At 43.7% G+C, this 22712-nt stretch overlaps 1 protein-coding gene across 2 annotated transcripts; it reads left to right on the forward strand.

Annotated features, from left to right (window-relative positions):
* Window positions 1-1086: 1086 nt before the first annotated feature.
* Window positions 1087-22426, forward strand: TRIB2 (tribbles pseudokinase 2). 2 transcript variants are annotated; one of them, XM_084516292.1, is made up of 4 exons: window positions 1087-1158; window positions 1993-2403; window positions 6374-6666; window positions 20029-22426. In XM_084516292.1, exons 2-4 carry the CDS (start codon window positions 2134-2136, stop codon window positions 20495-20497), a joined length of 1032 nt encoding a protein of 343 aa, XP_084372418.1. In that variant the 5' UTR covers window positions 1087-1158; window positions 1993-2133; the 3' UTR covers window positions 20498-22426. The 2 variants fall into 2 exon arrangements, with proteins under 2 accessions (XP_084372418.1, XP_084372419.1); XM_084516293.1 differs by having other exon boundaries at window positions 1104-1158; window positions 1872-2403.
* Window positions 22427-22712: the final 286 nt, after the last annotated feature.

Genomic DNA, 22712 nt, shown 5'->3' on the forward strand with positions numbered 1-22712 from the left:
CAAAGTGGTTATCTCTGGGACAGCCTCCTCTGTCAGGCTCCTCTCATTATTAGCAGACTCCTTTGATTCACAAGGCATCATCCAAATCCAGAGGTCCTCACACCACAAATCCAGAGGTCCTCACACCAAAATAACTCTTCTCCCATTTCTGGCTCTCCTGTGCTGATGAGGGGCAAGAGGGGGCAAACTCAATGGAGTAAGTGCCAGGCTTGTTGGGAATTCAGGCAGCTGCTCATCAAACTTTCATATATATCCAAACTCCCATAGCAGAAACAATAAAATGGGGGAGGGAGGGATGTTTGTATTTAAAAAAAAAAAAAAGCAAAAAATAAAAAAAAGCAGACCGCAGTGGTGCTGGGCGGGGACAGAGAGTTCTCATTCATGGCTTTCTTCATGGCAAGGTGAAAGGGTTTACCTTGTCCCTCTGCCCCCCTCCCGGCACCGTTTTAATTTTGGGATGGGCAAACCCGGGGTCGGGAGATCTCCTCCCAGCAGACTGCACCGGGAAGCGGCTGCTGTGGCTCCCGTAAGTACGCGGAGACCCACGTTGCCCGGAAAAAAATAAAAGCGATTTCTTCATTGACAAAAAAAAAAAAAAAAAAAAAGAGAGAGAGAGAGAGAGAAAAGAAAGGGAAACAAAACCCACGCCCGCCTGGGGCTCCGGCGCCGGCACATGTAATGCCCGGGTGGCGGGGCCGGACTCCTCCTTAAGGTGTATTTAATTATTTGGGGGAAATAATTATGAATTAAAATTAATTAGCTAATATCTCCCCCCTCAACCGCAAGGGCAACCCCGGGAGAAGGAAGACCGGCTGCATCCCTGACAAAAGCGGGGAGCGGCTCCCAGCTCCGCGCTGGTGCCGTACTGGTGCACACTGATGCGAGCAGCCCCCCCGGCACGGCTCGGCTCGGCTCAGCACAGCCGTGCCGCGGAAGGACGTCTCACCTTGTTTACCCTGAGAGCGGCGGGCGGCCGGGGCGGGCCGGGGCGGGCCGGGGCGGAGCGGAACGCGGTGGGCGGCGGGGCCGGGCCGGGCCGTGCCGGGCCGGGGCGGGCGGGGGTGCCGGGGCAGTACAGTCAGCCTGCGCGCTGGGCACCGTGCGGGCGTGCGGCGGCGGCCGGCAGCGAGGCACGGAGGCAGCCAGCGTCCCCGCCACGTAAGTAGCTATTAATACGCCGGGAGATGGAAGCGGGGGGGGAGACGATGCCCTGCTGAAAGGGGAGCGACGCGGCCATCCCTTCCCCTCTCCCCCTTGGGAGAAAAAAAAAAATAAAAATAAATACAATCTGCTGATTTTTTTTTTTTAATTATTTTTTTAAGCGTCCTTTAGTGCACCTCCGTTCCCCGCAGTGAGAAGCCGGCCCCGTTCTCGCAGCGCTGCTTTATTTTTTTTTTCTTTCTTTGTGTTTCTGTTCTCCATTCAGCCCCCAGCCCCAAATCCCCCCGTGCGCTTGGGATTCGCCTCCCCGCTCCCGGGGTCGCACTTTTTCCCCTTTTCCCGGAGCAGCCGCGCCGCTGGCAGCAGCCGGGTCCCTTTGGCCGCCGGGCGCGCAGCAGCACCCGCGCATCTTGCGCGGCTCGGCCGGCAGGGGGGCGGCCCCGCGGAGCCTCCCTCCGCTCCGTGCGCTCTTTTGTCGGCCGGCCCGCTCCAAGTTCAGCGCTCGCTCCCTCGCTGTTTTCGCGGGGCATTTTCCCAGCGGCGGCGTTCCCACGCCATCTACAGCCCGGCGGCGGCAGCGCTGCTCAGCCTCGCAGTAGGAGAAAAGAGAGAAAAAAAAAAAAAAAGGAAAAAAGAAAAGGCGCCCCCCCCCCCCCACACACACACTTGCGCGCAGTGCTTTTACCTAACCCTTTATCCCCACTCCTAAGCGGGAGAGGCGGCCGAAAGGCGGCCGCCCCCCAGCCCCAAGCCCGGCTCCGCACCGCTCCGCGCCCGGCCGCCGGCGGGGAACAAAGGGCCGCGGGCTGAGCGCTCTCTCCCTGTGCCCAGGACGCGGCGCTGAGGCTGGGCGCCCGCCGCCGCTCCCGCCCCCCTCCCCGGCACACAAAGGCAGCCGCAGCTGGACGGGCGAGGGACCGCGCTCCACGCCAGGGCTCCGGTGCAGCGTCTCGGCTGGTTTTCTCCATACTCATGAACATACAAAGGTCAACCCCTATCACGATAGCACGATATGGGAGACCGCGGAATAAAACCCAGGATTTTGAGGAGCTCTCGTCCATACGGTCCATCGAGCCAAGCCAGAGTTTTAGCCCGAATCTAGGCTCGCCGAGCCCGCCGGAGACCCCGAACTTGTCGCATTGCGTTTCTTGCATCGGGAAATACTTATTGTTGGAGCCTCTCGAGGGAGACCACGTTTTCCGAGCCGTCCATCTGCACAGCGGCGAGGAGCTGGTTTGCAAGGTAATCCCTCTCCTCGTCCTCTGCCGGGCTTAGCCTGCTGCCGCGGGTTCGTTTCCTGGGGCTTTAAAGGAGGTCGGGGGGTTCGGTTATTGACCAGCTTTAAAAAAGAAAAGGCGGAGGAGAGGCAGGATTAAAGGCGCATCCTGTAACTTTTCCCTCTCTCCAGACAATGGCCACGTTATAGCGGTGGCCGGGAGCCAGTTCTGCCGCTTACCCCGGGGATATTGTTCTGGAAAGAGCCGTGCTTTAAGTAGGTCTTAAAGGGAGTTTCAGTGCAGGAGAAAACCTCATCTTCCCCACTCTCACTTTTCAAAATGGAGTAGGGAATCCCCAGCTAATTTTAAGGTGTTGGGACCTGCCGGCTTCCTCGATTTTTTTTGCCCCTCTCCCGTGTTCTGTGAGTTGGGGTATGGGGGAGGTTGTGGAGGGGGGGTGGTGGTTGCAATCAGCTTTGTCTTAAAAGTGATTTAAAAAAATCCACATCGAATTAAGCAGCCTGAGCTCCCTCACCGTGGAGGTTGTTTGCAAACAGCATCCTCCCCCATTGCACAACTCAGCAAGAACAAAACCTGCACACCTACGGTTTTCAGAAGAGCAGACAAAATAGCTATCCCACTCTTTGTAGCCTGTCTGCTTTGCTGAGCCTCCTCCCAGTTTGCTTCTACTATTCAAAGGTGAGCAGTGGGAGAAAGAAACCCCCATGCGTGCACGCCTGTCGAGGGATGTTCTCCTTTCGGGCTGAGGGAATATTTTCCTTTGTTCCTAAATTGCGATTCTCATTGTCTGTAGCGAGCCAGACTTATGCCAGGCAAACCGAGGCAGTACCCAGTAGTAGTTCTTATAACTACGTAGCACATTGCAACCTTGCAACACCCGCTGCAGTGTTTGCATTGTTCCTGAAATATGGAATTGTGCCATGTAGCTATCTTGAGCAAACGTCTCGTGTTGAACTAACTGCAAAATTGAAAAAAGGTACAATACATCTACTTTTCACATTCCAGGGATTAATGGTAGTATTGCGGATGGTCGCATACTTCTGTACTCGATTCATAAGAAGTTATGGACTAGCTTGTAGCAAGGAAGTGAAAATAATTGCTCCTGTTTGCTATTTGTGAAGACTGGAGTTCAGAGGGCAATTTAAATGTGCTCATTGATTGAGTTATAAAACCTGATGTTAAGGCAACCTAGGACTTTGTGTGATTATTCAGGGGAAAAAAAGGGCCTGTGACTTTGCAAAGGACTAATATTGCATGCTGAAGTGAATGCTTTGTTACTAAACTGAAACAGAACATGAGAATTTCTAGAATGAAAGCCCTGCTCAGTGCAGCAGTACAGTGCTGCACTCTAGGACATTGGCATCTTTTCATGAAATAAACAGATCCCACAAAGCTGCTGCTCTGCGTGAAATTATAGGTGAACTTGCATAGCAAGTAGTAAAGTGGGGGCTCTGCTCGTCTTTGTTTCCTGTTTGCTTTGCAGGATTAAGGTAGTGTTTTGATAACAGTATGAGCAGCATGACTGCAGCTCACAAAGGGTGGACTTGATTTTTTTTTTCTCCTCCCTTTAAGCAGTATGTTTTTAAACCGATCCTGACATTTGAATAGTGTCAGTTTTTCCGTATGTGCAAGGCACTACTTCTAGCTAGGCTCCAAAATATGATCTTAGCTTGAATTGCCAGCTTGTGAATACGCAGTTGTCAGCCCTGAACTCAATTTAATGCATTCTTTAAAATGCCTGCAGTATCATGACTAGTATTTGTCAAGTAGCCTTCCGGCTAAGAGACCTGCTCTCTGGTATCTTATTGAAGATGCTCTTGGAGATTGCTTGCACAAACATTGGTTTGGATAGCAGACACATACTGATGATTCTCAAGATTCATTTGGCTGCACCCACTGCCTGTACAGATGCCGTTACTTGCTTCGAGGCTCTGTGGCATCCAGACAATGGTAACTTCTCACTTCCAATTTCCAGCAAGAACTAAATCAAACTGCAGCTTATTGGACATTCTCTGAATTGAGGCCAGGGATCTTACATGCTGGGATACAAAGAAGCCCTTTATAAAAGGTATTTTAGGCTGTAGCAGCGTGATAGCACTTCCCATCTCCCCACTTGCAAATATAGTGCTGATACATATCCAGACCTACTTACCTTACCCCAGAACCACAAAATATAACTAATTTATATCAGGATAATCTGGTTAGAAGAGAATTCTGGAAAGGCTTTTTTTTTTTCACTTGAGGGTTTGAGCTACATGAATGTTCCTGCTTAAATTTTATTTTATAGCAGCCGCTTTGTAGTAGAGCCATTCACTTGCAATGTATTAGTTTTGAGACCCAAATGTCAATGAATTCTCCTCTGGACTGATTTACACACCAAGGATTTTAGCAACACCCCCTCCCCACCCCAGTTCTGCTTCCCTGGCTCACCATGTCACCAGAATGGCTCAGTGTTAATCTATCCCCCCCCCTGTAAATTGTGTTGGATCTGTTTGGCAGCCTGACTTTAAGGTTGTTTTTGCCTGTGCTGGTGTACAGCAGCACAGGTATGGGGTGGTGGGAAGGAGCTGGGTGAGGAGGGGGTGTCCCAGTTTTGGGGTCCTTTTCAGGGAAAGGAGTTAATGATTGCACTCTGAAGTGTTAAAAGGCTTAGGTTTTGAAGCCTCAGGTAAATTTGTATTGAACTGCATCTCTGATGCTCGGTTCTCAATGCTTTATAAAGCTTCAAAGAAAGCAAGGAGGTTTGCTTCTTGGAGAGGACACAAATAGCCACTACAGGGATACAAAAAGAAGGAAAACAATTGCATTTTAAACGGATCGGTTTGATACTTTCACTGGTTCTTCATTTTTTTGTTCAATTAGAATGAGACATGACCACCTTAAATTCTTTTTACCAAAGTAACAAAACACCAGAGAGTGAGTTATATATTGATAGAATTTTTATGCTAGTGGAAATGCTAATCCCTTGCTTTGTGTTGCATCTGGAGCAGGTATAACTGAAAATAACAATCGCTCCCATCAATACTTGGCTTATACTCTCTTTCAGCACACTGGCTTCTGTTCTTGTTAATGAAGTCTTTCTTCTTTGTGTAGTATGGGCATTTCTCAATTGACTCAAATACTGATTCATTCGTCATCACTAGATTATAGTAACTTTTTATATTTGGGTTTCCCAGCAGCCTTTTTAATTCCTACAGCTCATTCATAAGATCAGTGATAACATACTTACTATTAAAGGGACACTTCGCTTTTAATGGAGCACTTGACTGAAAGGCAGAGACTTTGGGGTGGTTTTTGTCTTTGCCTTTTGAAGGGTGTTTGTCTGTGCTCCAACAGGCAGGGCTATTTCCCCTGTTGTCCTTCTGATCTTATAAACAGCCATTGTAAAACTGAGACTTTGAAAGTGAAAGTGACTTTGCTGTTCATGGGAAATGAAAGAAATGCAGGAAGTAAACGTGAATAGTGATAGATGATATTTTAAACCAGAAAATCCTGAAAGCTTTAATGGGTTAATAAAATCAAGAGAGAGGCGTGTGGATCAGGGTGGATTTAATTTGACAGCTTCTCTCAACACAAAGCTACTGGTCATGTTCTCTATGAGTTTATTTGGATGCAAAATAGAAGATAAACAAGCTTCCTTCCTAGAACCGCCTCTGCATGTCATTGGTCTTTACAGCTTAATTCAGATTACATTCTAAATTTGATCAGCTATTTGCTAATGAAACTGTTCTTGCTACAAGTTTTGAACGCTAGCCTTTTCCGTCAAGGCTACGTGTATCTGTTGTGTGGGGTTGTACAGTCTGTTTTGTCTCGTCCTCTGTGCCGTGAGCCTGTGACATCCTGTTTACATCGGTACAGCTTCAGCAGCAGCATAAACTGTACTCAGAGGTGGTGCTGTTAACAGAATTAGATATGCCCTAACTTCACTGTCCTTCATAGTGCTAACCCTGGCTTTACTGTCCTTGTTCCTGCAGGTGTTTGATATTGGCTGCTACCAGGAGTTATTAGCACCATGTTTTTGTCTGCCTGCACATAAAAATATCAACCAAATTACTGAAATAATTCTTGGGGAGACAAAAGCGTATGTGTTCTTTGAAAGGAGCTATGGGGACATGCATTCGTTTGTTCGTACCTGCAAGAAGCTTAAAGAAGAAGAGGCAGCCAAACTCTTCTATCAAATAGCTTCCGCTGTTGCACACTGCCATGATGGTGGACTGGTACTGCGAGATCTCAAGCTGCGAAAGTTTATTTTCAAGGATGAAGAAAGGTAAGAGCCTCCATGACGTTACAGGTGGGGGGAGCCTGAGGTCAGTTTCAGACTCACAGGATGCTGTGTTCTTTGTGGTCACTATACTGTTCGTTTGTGGTACACAAGGTGTTTCACTTTCTTTACTTACCTCTGCAACCTGATCATGGGATGGATGTGCCATTTTGCGTTCTGGCTTAGGAGTAAAGTAAGTATAGAGAGTTGTTTGTATCTGTGTCTTGTCTTTGCATCTCCACCCAGAGGAGCACCCTCATTCCAGAGAAGGGGATGCCTCCTGTGGGAAGGCTCTGCGTAGATGTCTGGTGTAGGAGCTCTGCTAGCATAAATACAGCTGGTGTTTAAAGAGGCAAGGAGTAAAAGAACTGATACATTAAAGAGGGCTGGGGACTGAAATGGCTCATACCAGTGAGGAGACATGAAGAGGAAGAACAGTGGAGTGGTTAATGCTGATGTAGGTTGGAGGCAAGGGCCACCAGTGCTTTGAAGGACCACTTTGAGGACAGCTTCTTGCTTCCAGTGCTGGAAGAGTCTGGAGGCTGCTTCTAAGGGTATTATGTGGTCAGGAGTCATACTAAGACTAAAACTGCCTTGTTGTTGTGTGTTTACCTGCTTTTAGTATCAACTGTTGTGGTACTTGGGAAACTACCCTTTTTTTTTTTTTTTTTTTTTTTTTTTTGTGGTGGTTTTATTTGTATCTCCTCCTTGCATGCTCTCCCTGCTCAGTAATTGGCTGGTAAATGATTTGGGGAAGGAGGTGGAAGACAGGGAATGAAGTAGTGTGGTATACACTCTAGGTATACGCTGTTGAAGTGCTATTTCGGATGCTGAACCATAGCTATAGCGTTGAACCTGTGGAAACTTCACATCTCTTTCCTTGTGGTTACCAGTTTTCATTAATTATATTACATCATGTATTTGCTTGCAACTTCCACATAAACCACCAGAGAAATGAATGCTGCCAGAGTAATGTCAGGATTTCACAGAGGAATTTAAATTGGGAGATGACTGTCGGAAGACAAAATTAAATGAGGACAGAGCCTCCCTTTATGCTTCTTCATGTCTTGGTAGAGGATGGGGAGGTGTTTTTTCCTTTCTGGTTCCATCCTATGAAGTGTTTGAAAGCTTGCTCAAACTGTTGCAGAGTGAAGTGTTCTAGAAATCTTCATTAAAAATAACCAATGCTTATCAATTCCATTTGGGGCTGTTTGCAGGGTTATAAACAAAAACAGAGGCAAACAGGTTTTCTGTAGGCTCAGTAAGATGGTGATCTGAGAATGTCTATTAGTTTTCTGTCACTTAAGTCATTAAAGAGAGGTTCCGAACCTCAAAATAAAAACGGCAACATCTATCCTATTTAAATATTCTTTACTTAACCTAGTAAAAGCCAATTTTTCCAAAATGAACTTCTTTTAATCTTTTTACAAGCAGTAAAGTAAAAGGAATCTCTTCACTTCTCAATTCAGTTCGGGCAATTCACAGCTATTCCCTGTTTTCCTACTGTAGCCCCAATGTAAATGATTACTGTTTCCTCCTCTTCTAATAAGAAAGTCTAAAATGCAACAAATTTAATGTCCGTTAAGAGAGAAATTCAAAGCAGATACATGTAAACTAAACATTCACAACTTTTACACTGAGTTTAATAATTAAACATCGTTATGACATCTTTGATGTAGATAACGAGGGAACCTGTTTCAAGTAGGTGGGGTTGTTTTCTGTTATAGCTGATTATGTCCTAACATTAAAGTGACTTTTTCTTGGCCTTTTACATAAACTTGTGTGGTTTTGTATGAAGGACAGGGCTGGAACTACCTTTCCACTCTGAGCAGAATGAGCTCAGAGCAATGTAGTGGGAGCAGACGCAGGCCGTGCCGAATACTTTTGAACTCCTACCCTGATGCTTACTAGGAACTAAATGCAACACACGGCATGAGGCCAAATCATGAAGCCACCCAAGAAGAGTGGTGCGTACTATAATAGTAGTGTTTGCGTTCATGAATGTTTTTAACATAACTCGTCTGCAATATCACACAGTTACTCACATTTGAACAGTCTCTTCTAATTATCCACTAATTAATTTTAAAGATCAAATACGACTTGCTGGTTATTTTTAAGATAACAGTAATGTGGTTTTGTTCTGGATGTGTTGTTGACTTGTAAGTATAGAGGTATTGTAATCCTTTCTCCACTAAATAAACGGAGATGCAGTGAGATTAAATAGCGGGAGATGGAAATAGAACCAAACAGCGACTGGCTTTTTCACATGCTCTGATCATCAGACTGTAATCAGTCATCACTTTCTGTCTGCTACTATATTTAGGCTGAAAAATCTTCCTGGTCCTTCCGGGTTCATGGAGGTTTTTGTGCTTTGCTCACACCCATCTGAACTAGTGTTTCGGTGAGCCTGCCGGCGATGCCCGCATGCTGAGCAGCCTTGCATTCAGAAACTGCTGCCTGTGGGAGTGTCTGTGGTAAGGGTGCTGCAAAATCCAACGATCCTTGGTACCTGCAGTGATCCAGGGAGGAAGAAAAAAAGGTGAAAATGATGTTTTAAGAAATGTCTGTGAACTCCACACCTGTTCCTCAGTGGAGGTCTTTTTCAGTAGCTCTTTTCCTATTTCTTCAAGCCTTTAATACTTACTGATTTGAAACTTTCTCTTATTAAACACTCACAACTTTATTTTAGGAAAAAAAAAGATGGGAAATCCAGCATGCAGGCAACATATGAATGGAAACTTTTTTTTTTAAGTAAGATTTGTCTGCTCTTAGCTATGGGCTGCCAGACTGACTGCAAGAGTCAGAGAGAATATGAAGGATACATGGAGGCAGTTCCATTTGTCTAAAAAAGAAAATCAATCGAAGCATTTCTTAGCACGTATTCCTTCCATTGATCCTAATGCTACTCTGGTAGTTGAATATGAAGTCAGAACTCGTGGAGTTTTGCAGACAGGTACGATATGGCATGGGAACTCTTCCCACCTCGTTCTGGTTATCTAAACTACAGATGGAATTTGCAAAGATTCAAGATCTTGATCTAGTGTCAGGAGTGCTCTTTGCTCCTGCTGATGTCACTGCGAAGAATGCATGTTATTTGGATGTTGCAAATTGCAGTGCTCTTGCGATACCGGTAATGAACCAGGAAGCAAGGTGGTAGGAAAAAAAATGCTGGAGGCTGCTGGTGCTGAGCATTTTGTAGGGGTCCCAATCTTACTAGCAGTGTTTTCTTGATGTGCTAAATCAAAGCTAGACTGTGATGGTGTGTTACATCTTGCTATTGCATGTATGTAAATACATCAGCACTTAAAATGAAATACAGAATTCCATAGTGTGGAAACAAAACAATCTGTGTTTCAGTGTACTTTGTTTTATAGATTCCTTTAGTTCTGAACTGCAGAAATTTTTAAGATTGCATTCCATGAAAATGATGTGTGCTGTTGGCAAGCACCTTAGGTCTTTTATGTTTTGTTTTTGTTTGCTTCATATAAAGAAAGATTGGGAGGTCTTGTTTTGGGGGGGTGGAAGAAGAGGGATTGTGCTTGTGTTTTGTTTTTTTTTTTTATTATTATTTGTAAACTATATGTGAAATAGGCAGAGTATTGAAATTTCAGAGTTAAGCTTCTTAAACCTGCAAATGATCTTGATGAAGCAGAACTTCTAAGACATTACCGCATGGCTGGAAATGTTTCATAAGACTGGGTTAGCAAGCAGCAGCACATCCATTAAATGAGGGCAGTGACTTTCAGATTACTGAACACATGGAAAACACTTACTTGCCATGCTGAATCTCACCAGACTTTTTAAAGTACTTACAGGATTCTTGACTATTTGAAAATTGGACTATTTAAAAACTTCTAACTAAAATTTGAATCCAAGATACTGGAGATGAGCTAAAACATGCTTTTGTATGTTTTCTACTTCCATGCATGATTTCTCATCCTAGATATTAAGGTCAGCGTTGCTGCTTATCTTTTTGGGACTCTTTTTTTTAATTATTTTTGTTCTGTTCCTGTTAAGCTTTTATTTATTTATTTATTTATTTATTTATTTTTACAGTCTGCCTTCACAGTAGGCCTTTGGGCAGAGCATCTCTGCCCTTCTCCTGGTGTCCCATAATGATGTCGCAGAATGGGCAGGGCTTTTTTGGTTGTACTAAAAATAGCACTAGCCACAGCATAGCTAATAAAGCAATTCATCAGTGTGATATATAGCAGATGCTTTGAGAGAGAGCCACCTCAAAGATCTCAGAATTAAATCAAGCATTTCTGTGGTGGTTGTTCCAATGGCTTTCTTAATACATGAACATTCCTGCTGTCAGGGAATTATTAATTTCTGTAGTGTGTTTTTAAGCCTTTAATTATATTAAAATATTAGCTGTCATAATATTTGAAGCTTAAAGACCTTGTACATTCATCATAGTTGTTGAAGGGAAAATTAAAATAATTTTGGTATTTAGATATCATAATTTCCCTGTATTCCTTGAGTAAATATGAGAAATGGTAGGCAGGTGGGATTCAATAAAAGTAAATATCATTTGACACCTTTTGCTGTGCACCAGGGGAATGCAGCCAGTGCAATCCACCAACTTAGAAAGCCTGTGTTAGCATAACATTTATTTGATGCTCTTAGAATTGTTTTATCCTTTTTTTCCCTCTAGAACTTCTCAGCTTTGGATGGTGCTTTAAGGTGACCTAGTTATGTTGTTTGCAATCCTTGTGATACAAACCTGATCCCACTAAGAAACACAGAATACGTGTACTCACCTTTGTCCAAGTAGGCATTTCAGTTTCTTAGAGTTAGCAGTAAGTTTCTTCCCCTTCGGTTGTCAAATTGTAATGCAGTCAGCTCATTTTTTCCCCTGGTGTTGGAACTCGCTGTTTTACTTAAAATTCAGTAGAGAACAGGTAAATTAATGTCCTGGTCCTGGTGTTTGAATACCAAAAGAATTACAAATAATGGCAGTCTTCATCTGTTTTGTTATTTAAGTACTTTACCTTACCCTGAAAGGAGAGGAAAGGTGCCACAGGACCAAATAAGCATCACTTCTTCAATAGTGTGAAGTTATAGGTCAAATTTCAGACTAAAAATGATTATTATTTTGCTTTTTACTAGAATATGGTAAGGAAGGCAAATTCCATTACAGGCAGCAAATCTCTGCTATCAGACTTCAGATAGAGGATGGAGCAGTTAGACAATTGTCCCCTACAGAAAGGTTTGTGCTCTTTGTTGCTTTCAAGGGGTTTGCTTGCAAATCTCCTGATTTCTGGCATTCTGGGGATCAGCACACTGAGTTTTGTTGCATTTGTGTCCCCCTTCCTGATGGGGTGCAGGAGGCCATCTGTAGATGTTGATCATCACACCAGCCCTCTGAAGTGTGTAAATCTCCTCCTGAGGGCATGCAGAGTCATAGAGGTTAAGTGCTGTGCACAAGGTCATAAATGAAACAAAAGCCAGGGAAGAGTTGGCTGCTGGCTGGTTCTGGGGTGAGGACTGAGCTCCAAGTGAATCTTGGAACTAAGTCTGTTTGAAGTCCTTTGGCGTGACCATGAGTGGTGTAGCACTATTGTACTACTTGTAGCTGAATACCTAACTTTTTTTCTTCCTTCTGTGAAGGGTGGTGTGGGGATGCAGTCCTGCAAGGAGTTGGAGAGAAGCCCTACTTAGGGTCCTGCCTTTACTCTGGGCTGCAGGTTGCCTTCATGTGCTGCTCAGCCTCTCCTGCCACAATCACTGGCTAGTTTTCCTTGCTGTATCCTTAGCTGGTTTGTGTTGGCAAGCTCCCGAATCACTTCTTATGACAGCTCAGCATTTTTTTTTTTGGATTTGGACCTGTTGCATTCTGGTCACCAGCTTTCTGGCAGGCTCTTTGCAGGAACTGTCACATTTCTCCCCATCACTGGACTGCACACTGGCTTTCTGGACTCCTGTGTGACTTTACGAAAGGCACCTCTGGATGAATGCTGCACATTACACATTGGCTGTGTCGCCAGATGTAGTTGGCATGGTTGGGTGCCCATCATGAAATGCCTGTCACAGGATTGCTCTCTCTGAGGGCAGGCACTCTGCAGTCCTTGGAAACAGATGACTCTTGAGACATCTTGCACAGAGAGTTCACCAGCTTGCTGTTTTGAAGACTTAAAAAGCTCCATCCAGAGACTTGGTGCAAGATACTTGGTGTTCATTTTTGAGCTGAGGCTGAGGAAGTTCGCAGGCATCTGAGCTGGCTAGGGGCAGCTGTCATGGACTGCCACAGTGAAATTATCCTGTATTTTCTTTTTAATTGTCCTTGTTATCACACTATGAAATTACTTCAGGCTAGGGAGACAGGGAAAAGGAGGAGACCATAAACAGGAGCCAACCTGGGGCATATTTAGTCTTAAGCACCTGCTTTTTAGTAATGTATATGGCTTGGAGATGGACTACAGACATCTCAGCAAAGGTTTGCAAGTCAGCTTGTAAAATAATGGATCTGCTTTGTCACAGAGGTGCAGGGCACCCACTGTGGGCTGAGAAAGTCTAGGGCTTTTCTGGCAACATGCAGTTCCATTCACAAAATATATTTTTTTGTCTCCTTTCCCCATGGAGCTTTATCATGTGAACAGACCTAAAAAAGATGGTGAACGTGGCATAGAGCTGACAGCAGAGCCTTTTAAAACTGACCTTTCATGTGATCTAAAACGATAAAAGAGAGGTAAAGTAGCTGCCATGAGCCAGATGCTTATCATATCATGGCCTCCTTGAAGGGTTGTAACTGAGCCCTTCTATGAAAGGGTCTGCAGTGGACTTCAGGGCCCTCACCCCAACATAGGCACACACACATTGCTCCCTTCTTGCCTGCTTTTTTGGGAGTGTGTTGTCACCCTAGGCAATAAGGGTGTGGAAGGAGCTAAGTGCGTGTCATGCAGGACAGGCTGTTCCCAGCAATCCTGGCCAAGTGCTGTAGGGCAGAGGTCTTGGGGGGCCCCAGCCCTACCTGGAGGGGTGCGGGAGGGTGATCTGCTTTTTTTTTTTTTTTTCTTTTAAGTGTAAACCAGCCAAAAATGAGTTAAAAGTCCTAAGTTGCTGGATCCTGCATGTCAGCGAGGGGATATGGGGCAGGATAGGATCTCGTCGGAGGAAGGGTGGGTGGGGATATGTAATTTTTAGAGGCTTCCTCATTTTGCGGAAGTACCAGTGAGGGAATCTTCCCTTAGGAACAAGGTTCATCCTGTAAAACCTTGACTGCCTGCGAGTCCCAGTTGCCTTTTGAAACGTATCCTTGAGCCTGTTTCATTATGCGAGAGACAGTTTGTCTGACAGCCTCCGTACAGGTTTTTTCACTGGAGCTGCGTAGGATGCTGTGTGGTGAACTCCCAGGCTGCGTGCCGTTACGCGCTGGAAGGGATCTTAACAGTGAAAGGAGCAGGATTTGAATTGATGGCATAACATTTCCCCTCTGATCCTGCATGCCTCACTGCCCTGGGAGAAGATAGGGTAGTTCTGAGTTCAGGACAAGTCTTTCTACCAAGCTACAAATCATCCGCATGGGATTTCATTAGCTGCCTTCCCCATCTCACCGGCTGCATGAAGGCAGCATGCTTCTGCATTATTTAGGAGAGATTCCCTTAGTTAAAATAATCAATTAGCAAAAGAGAATTGTTTCCAGTGTCGAGCTTCCCCTTTCTTTTTTTTTCTCCTGCCTGATGGCATAATTGCATTCATGCTCATCTTGTCTTTGTGACGGGGTGCTAGCAACTGACCTTGATTAAATGACCTGTAAATTATTGGCCACACAGGAGCAATCCTTGATCTCTTGGGCAGTAACGGGTTCCTGCTGATGGCTTGAGTGCTTCCACCCAGGGAAAGGCTTTTCTGGCCTCAGTCAGGGCAACGTTGAAATATGAGAGAGCGTGGCCTGGGTGCCTTTGTTTTTTATGGGCAGGCTAATTTAGGCGGGATTGCTGTGAGGCACCTCTTCTGTTCAGAAGTTGCCATTATATATTTGCCTGCAGTCATATCAGTAAAATGGCAATTTGGATGGCAATTCCAATTTGGATGACAGTTGTTTTCTGATCTCTGGAGGCACGCGGCTGCTGTATAGAATCTGTAAATCTGGATCATCTCATTTTGACCCAACTTGAATAGTAAGTGGGTGGTGTGCCTGGAGGCTCTGAAGCAGGATGCCTCCTTCCAAAAGCAGCTGATCTGGTCGATGTCTCAAGGATGCTGCTGGACTCAAACTGTGGGTTCGGTCTGCAGTTTTTTTTCCCAAAATGGTAACGGTGGCTCAGCTGTGGTTCAGGTGCTATTTTCTATCAAATGGCTTTGAGGACAAACTAGAAGCAACTGTAGAAGCAACATTGATTCAGGCATGGGCTCCTTTACTACTGTTTATTCAGTGCAGTGGAGATATTTTCCTCTGAAACACTCAGACTTTCAGTCAGCATTTCTGCTTTAAATGTTCCATCTTTTTATATATATTTCCCCCCCGTGCCTCATGAGCTTAGAGGCTTCTGAATAATTCCACTGATTCTGGTATGGAAATTGTGTTTGCTTTTGGAGAATAAGAGCGGAGCAAGCGTGAATGGCGGGTTCTTACAGTCCTGGCTTCAGTGTCAAAAGGCAAGGGAGTAATTTGCCAGTAACCCCTGAGCTCTGCAGGGAGGAATAATGTGAATCACCCTGGAAAAAAAAAAAAAAAAAAAAAAAAGTGTAGTACATGCGACAAAGCCGTCTGCCAGAAACGGGTGCTAACTGAGGAGGCTGCGTTGAAGAATCTTCTGGAAGATGTTTAATTGATTAGGTTTTGTTACATTACTGAAGAGCAAAGTCTGAATGTAGTCAAGTAATGAATGGCATATTGATAAGAAATTCAGAGTGGTATTGTTTTTCATGGGTTTCCCTGACGGTTTCTATGGGGACAAAGACGCATTTCCCGTCTGAGTGCTGCTGCTGCCCTCTGATTGCACTTCTGTGGTTTCATTCACCAGTAATGGGAAAGCATTCATAGGCAGAATAGCTTCCCCTTTTTAAATAGCCATGATTCAGGGTTGTATTTTTTTTTTTAATGCATTAGACTAATGCAGTGTTTTATCAATGATCTGATAGATGCATAATGCTCTTTTTCCAAGTGCTTATTCAGGGTCTACATTAAAACTTGAAATTATGTACTGTAATTACGTAAGCCTTGACAAAAGTCTTTGTTGTCCTACAGTATGTGTACAAAGCGATTCTCATCCGGCTTTGGCAGTAGCTTACATTTCAACTTCAGGGATTAATTTTGTTGCAACCATTTGAATGGTCGACCTCAAATGCTGATGCTTTTGGAAAACTTTTCTCTTGTGGGGGTCCTTCAGCTGGCTGATGTGAGTTAATTATGTAGAGAATGAGAGGTGTTTTTTTTAGAAATGCGACTCTTAATAAGGAGAATGATTTTTGTTTGTGCTTTCTCTGCTCTGTGATGAGAAGTGCTTCAAAGCTGACTGATTTCACATTTCAGCATTTGGTTTTGAGTCTGTCCCCTGCCTGCCAAGTGCCAAATTCAGGGTTGTCTGCGCTGCAGTTGGATACACTTCCGAGCCTCTGCTGCAGAGGTTCTGTGTTCTCAGAAGCTACTTGCAGTTTTTAAGGGTCTGTTTGTTGTTGTTGGCTTTTATTCTTTTTCCTGGTATTTTATTTCAGTGTTTCCTCTGAGAGAGGAGGTAGAAAGGAAGACTGCTTCTCATCCAGGGCGTCTGTGCATTTCTCTGTATTTAGATCGTCTCTTTCCTGTTGTTCCCCCCATCCCATCATCCTGAAAAGAAAGGTCTCAGACTTGCAGAAAACCCAGCTCTCTTAGGCAGTGCTTGAAATATGGAGAAATGGGAGGCCAACCAGAACTGGAATCCAGGAATACCTCTGTCTTGCAGAGGTGCTGTGCACTGGGAAATAGCAACTCCTCAGCCAGGCTGCTCCTTTCTTCTCAATTGCGTAAAAAACTGTGAAATGACTGTAAAAAAGGGGAGTGACTTAGAGTTCACAATGGCATGCTACTCAGCTGGTCTGTGATTGCAGCCTGTGTGCTGTATGCAAGGTCAAGATGTGTGCAGTCACCTGTCAGGAAGAGAGGCTGGGTTGGGTCTCCCCTGGCTCTGGGACATGGTGAAGAGTCCAGGAGAGCTCAGCCAGGGCCTTCAGCAGCAAAAGCTGACGAGTGCTGTGCACAGGACTGTGATGTGCTCCTCTGGTGTTTTTGCTCTGCTCACAGAAGGCCTGCAAGTGCCTTCTTTGTCACCTTCTGTAGAGCAACCCAACCCTCCAACAAAATGAGAACATCCCAGTTGCTTTTGGTGGTAATTGGGAAGGGGGTGGTGTTATGTGTCCTGCTGGGGCTGTGTTATGTGTCAGGTAGGAGCTCAGCAGATACGGGACTGTGGTTTGTGAGGAAGGGTATGGGCACTAGGTGAGTCTCCAGGGCTTGTACCCCTGCTGGAGTGCAGCCTGGTCAAGGAGCTGATTTGCAGCTTTTTACCTCAAACACAAGGGTGTTACTGGTTGAGGTCTTGGGGGCTGGCAAGAAGGGATGAGGAGAGCTGAAGGTTGTGTTTTTGTTTGATTTGGGACCTTTTGTTTCCTCAAAGCCTGTCAACTCAGCAGGATGAAAAACCTGGTTGAGTGTTTGCTTCATTTGGCTGCAGATTACGGAGGAGCAGGCAGATAAGGGCCAGCTGTTGTTCCATTTGCTTGCTTAAACAAAACCCGACGTGGCATGCGCGGAGGGCTGCCGGCTGCAGAATGCAGCACCTTGCATGAAAATCAAGGCAGGGATATGGCCTTTGTGTTCTGCGTCTGGTTTACTAGCAAGAAATGATTTCTCTTCTTGGAGAAAATGAGTTCTGAGCATTTTTTTTAAACGCACATTGCAATCCACTCCTTCCACTTCTGTGTTACATCCATTACAGAAAATGCAAGATTTGGGAAATAAAATAATTTTATTTTAATACACAAGCTGCTGAATGAACTGTTTCTTTAATATTTTTTTTTGGCAATGTTCAGAAACGTAAAACAAGATAGGAGAGTAAGCAGCATTTCCCTGCACTGTTGACACTTGGATGGCAAGAGAGTGTGTGTGGGGGTGAATTCCATCCTGCAAGTTATTTATAAATAGCATACCCTGCCCCGTTCCTTGCCTGCTGCTGGTAGCAGGAGTGAGTTGATGCTTTCCTGGCTGGCAGTTCAGTGACTTAATGCACGTTTGAGTAGTTGGCCTCCCCGCTTTATTACCACACATGCTTTTCTATGGAAAAACTGAGGTGGGCAGTGCAAATGAACCACAAGTCATGCCTCTGCCTTCCATTTCCTCCTCTCTGTTCCCTGTCCTCCTAGATGTGTTTTTTTTTCACTCTACATTTCTCCTCGCTGTGCTTCTGATGCTGGACAGGTGTGGGAACGTGACAGGGCTGAGCATGATGGAAAAACCCTTCTCCTTGGCACTCTCCCATTTTGGAGCCTCTGAGCTGTGTACAGAGGGAAATTGCTGTGGTCTTGATAATTGCAGTTAGTTTCTTCTTACAGCCAGCTTCCTGTGTGAGGTATTGCTGCTATAGGGTATTGTCTGAGTGCTAACGAGCAGTTGTCCATCCCCAGAATTGCTGTTAGGCTGGCAATGGGTAATTAATCGGGAAGCAGGTGTGTTGCACAAACCCCATCAGCATCCGCACTGGAGGAGAAAACGCTGGCCTGTTTAATGTGAGAAGGAGCTGCCTGGACACACTGCTTGGGAGCCAGGTATCCTGCATTCTGTATTTATGACTTCCTGATTCAAGGCATGTTGCCAAAGGGGCTTTCACCTCTGCTAGTAAACATCTCTAGCTGTTGAAAAGGTCCAAGTGTCATTATGAGAGTTTATGGCACAGTTGCCACTGGAGTACTCCATGGAGTAAAATGCTCTTCTGTTGGTTCAAAGAAAATAGCACTGAGCTGCCCTGGAACCAAGTCTCAGCCAAAGCTGGCCCAGCTGTCTTGCAACTCAAGCCTGAGCAATGTTGTCTTCAATAAACATTTAAGAAACAGGGCTCTCCTTGTCTGTTCTAATGCCTATTAAACGATGTGCTTTAGTCAAGAGATGTGAGTTCTGTTTTCTGGGATGAAGTTCAGGCATTGCCTGTGAATGTCTGTGGTATGGGAGTATGGCCACGACACAGGGCTAGGAGTGATCATACAGACCCATGAGGTTGAGGAAAGAGGACTGAAATGCCCTCAGTTGAGCTGTGATCCCCAAGTTGTTGGAAGACTGCACTGCTGCTAGGTTACTCTTCTATCCAGATGCACTGGATAAATCCTGTTGCGTTGTACCCATTCTGCTCTTAGAGCCAACTATTGCTGGCATATTGTCTAAAGGATAATTGGTAATCCTTTTGGATGCCTTTAAAAGGGACAGATTTTTAAATATAGCTACAGACGCTTGCAGTCCAAATTAAGAGGAAAGAAAGGTTATGTAAAACTCATGCTATGACAAGCAGCTTTGGCGTTGTTTTTTTTCTGCTTCTGTGTGATATCTATAATGGAAGAAAATCCTTTTGCAGAGATAATTACTTCAGCACAATGACAAGTTCACAACACTTTGCAGGCAAAAGGAGTGTGCAATCTAGATAAAGCATTCCTGTCATCCCTGTGCAAGCCCTTTGCTATTCTCTCCATTCATTTCAATGTGAGAAGCTCTTCTGGTTTGGCTGGGTAGATAAGCTCATCTCTGTATTCAGCTCGCCTGATCTCCCTTACCCAAAGATCTCTTTAGGAAGACCAAAATCTGTCAAACTTGCTCTTGAATACTGAAATAAAGAAAAATATTGGTTGGTCAGAGGATTATTTAGGGTCGGAGTGACAGTTTTTATTCACATCAAACTTTGAAATACAGGTGCGAGTAACTGTTCACCAGTGTGAAAGTGTCAAAACAACATTGTCTAGTTAGGGCTAGTCATGAGTCCTACATATGATTGGAGTGCAGAAAACAAACAACCTTGAGGCTTGTGTCTCCTCTTGGAAATCATGTTTACAGAAACATTACTAAAGACTTGAATGTAGCAGTTAACTTCTTTTTATAAGACCTTACCAGCTTATTTACTGGACAGGTGTAATTGAAATCTTGTAGCTGTGTGTATGGCAATATTCCCTATGTGTCTTTTTAACTGGTATAGAAGAGACAATATCAATTACCTGTAATAATAAGCACTGTGAGTGGGAATCTAAACTGTTGCAGTTCTGCAGTTGTTGAATTTTGTAGAGTACTTTTATTACAATTGCAATTGTGTAACTGTAACAGCCTGGAATATGTGTGTTTTGCTGTTTACTTACCTTGTGTGTTTTTTTTTCCTTTTTTTCTTTTTTTTTTTTTTCTTTTTTTGCCTGCAGGACTAGAGTGAAATTGGAAAGCCTAGAAGATGCTTATATTTTAAGAGGAAATGATGACTCTCTTTCTGATAAGCATGGATGCCCAGCCTATGTGAGTCCAGAGATCTTGAACACAAATGGCAGCTACTCTGGCAAAGCAGCGGACGTATGGAGTCTAGGTGTCATGCTTTACACCATGCTAGTTGGACGCTATCCTTTCCATGACATTGAGCCTAGTTCCCTCTTCAGCAAGATCCGGCGTGGGCAATTTAACATTCCAGAAACTCTATCCCCCAAGGCAAAATGCCTCATACGTAGCATACTGCGTCGGGAGCCATCAGAAAGGCTGACTTCACAGGAAATTCTGGACCATCCATGGTTTTCTACAGATTTTAATGTATCTAATTCAGGATATGGTGCTAAGGAAGTATCAGATCAGCTGGTGCCTGATGTCAACATGGAAGAAGATTTGGACCCATTCTTTAATTGAGCACAAAGACTGGTGTTCAGAAGGTACACAACCTGGAGATGGACACATGAAGGAGCCCTTCCTGACGGTGTTAAATCACATCCTGCATCAGCCTAGCTTGGTAGCAAAAGACACTCAGAGGTCCTCGGATTGAGAAGGAACCTCCACAAGGAGCTAATATAACAAATGTAGCATGGGGACAGATTGGGGGGGTGGGGGGAAGCTTGCTATCAGGTTAGATTGATTTGGAGGAGAAAAGGCAGCATGGAGCAATTGTAGCTTCTCACCTTTTTGGAGCCAAGGAGACTGCACATGCCAATTCTGGTGCAGCTGTATCACTCCTGTTTCTGTTCCATTAAAAAATAGTGGTAACTCACAACAAATAGAAACTTTTTGCCTCAGCTCACATCTTGGCATCGCACTGTTAGATATTTAACTTCAGCCATTATTCAGGGAAAGTACAATTGGCTAACTTTTTTTTAATCGGATGTCTAATAATTAATGGGATTAATTTAAGAAAAAAATTAGGTGCACAAAGATGGACATGAAAAGTGGGTGCTAAAAACAAACAAAATTTCAGTTCATGTCTCTTGATAGCTATTTTCAACTCATTTCTTCTAAATAAACTACTTAATATTCTTGTCAGGAAATGACATTTTAATGCTTTGTTCCCTTAAGGGGAAGTAACTGTCATTTAACAAGCTGTTCTGTTTTGTGTCAAATGGTTTGTTGCAGGAAGCTATTATAACTCGAACTTCCAGATGCATTACTGCTATAATAGGAGAGAAAAAAAAAAAAAAGAAAATTATGTGACTTTTTTTTTTTTTTTTTTTTTTGTTTAAAAGATATGAGATACTGGCTTCCATATCTGCCATGCTGCACGTATATGACTAGAGAGGGCAGAAGGCCCTTAATCATGTCTTTATCTGAGAACCGATCTCTTCGTTACCTGACTGGCCCACATGTAAATAGAGGGCTCTTTATTATTGAAGAAGAGTATTGTGAGTTGTTTTTTTTTCTTTGAATTCCTCTCAACTTGGGAAAAGAATTGTTTGGGTTTGATTTTTGTTTATGTCCAGAATAAGAAATAAGAGGGTATTAATAAGCTGAACATTTATATTACAGATATTCCTCTTGAAACATACACAGTAATATGCACCTTTTGTATTGTCAAGACTTATTCTATTTATTGAAGAAAATGTCACAGTAGTGATGTATTAAGCCAGTACTTCAATTACGGGTTGACTTGGGATGACATGTTACATGCTGTAGTTAACACACTTCTTTTCTGTTCAGGTATTTCTGTCCCTAAATAACTTTTTATTTAGCTTTTTTTTTTTTTTTTTTTTTTTTTTTTCTAGATAGCTTTATTTGATTTAGACTGGCAAATGTTTTTATTACTGCTTTTATATTGCTGTATGATATTGAAATCTCTTGGCATAAATATTTGTGTTTCCAGTACCTCAGTTGTTCTGATATTACTGCCTGTATACGTTTTGTGAAGTGGTCATGTTTTTTGGGTAGGTACATGTGGACTCTGTAGTATGTAAATGTTACTTGAATTTGTGCTTAATTATAGTATGTGGCATGTGCGTACAGCTACTTGGCATTTGACGTATGGATGCTATTTGCCTGCCTTGCAGGAAAGTTATGGTCCCACTCTCAAGAGGATGTTTCACAGTTCTTTATCAAGAGACAAAGCTAGCTGCAGCTGACCTGCCTTGGTTCTATTTTGGTAACTAAGAATATAAAGGAGTAATGTTTTTACACTCTGAAGATGGTGCTGTGTCAAGAAGGACTTTTTTTTTTTATTTTATAAGTACCTTATAGGAGGAAAGATTGGTGATGTGCATGGTGGGGTTTTACTGCCTCTGGTGCTTTGTCATGTATTTGGTTTAATGTTTTTGTCCTAATCTCTTCAATAAATAAAATTGTGCATATTTAACTAAATTTCAGTTGTGAAAGATGTTCTTACTTTAGGTCTGAGGTGCTGCAGGAGTTTTCTCTATTAGGATCGCTTAGCTGCTATATTTTGTGCTGCTAATAAGCTCTTGCCAGACCTGTGAGCTGAGAAAGCTTAGCACTTCTATTTACAAGGTAACACTGTAAGCCTTTTCATCAAAAAATTTACAGTCTGCTATAAATGAAACTGGCTTTTATTTTGTTTATTTTCTTTTGGCATGTCCCTGCCATTTGTCAAGTCCATATACTTCTTTTTTTTCTAGGAGGGCATTGA

The sequence above is a fragment of the Aythya ferina genome (assembly GCF_964211825.1).
Source record: "Aythya ferina genome assembly, chromosome: 3".
In the NCBI taxonomy this organism is placed as follows: Eukaryota; Metazoa; Chordata; class Aves; order Anseriformes; family Anatidae; genus Aythya; species Aythya ferina.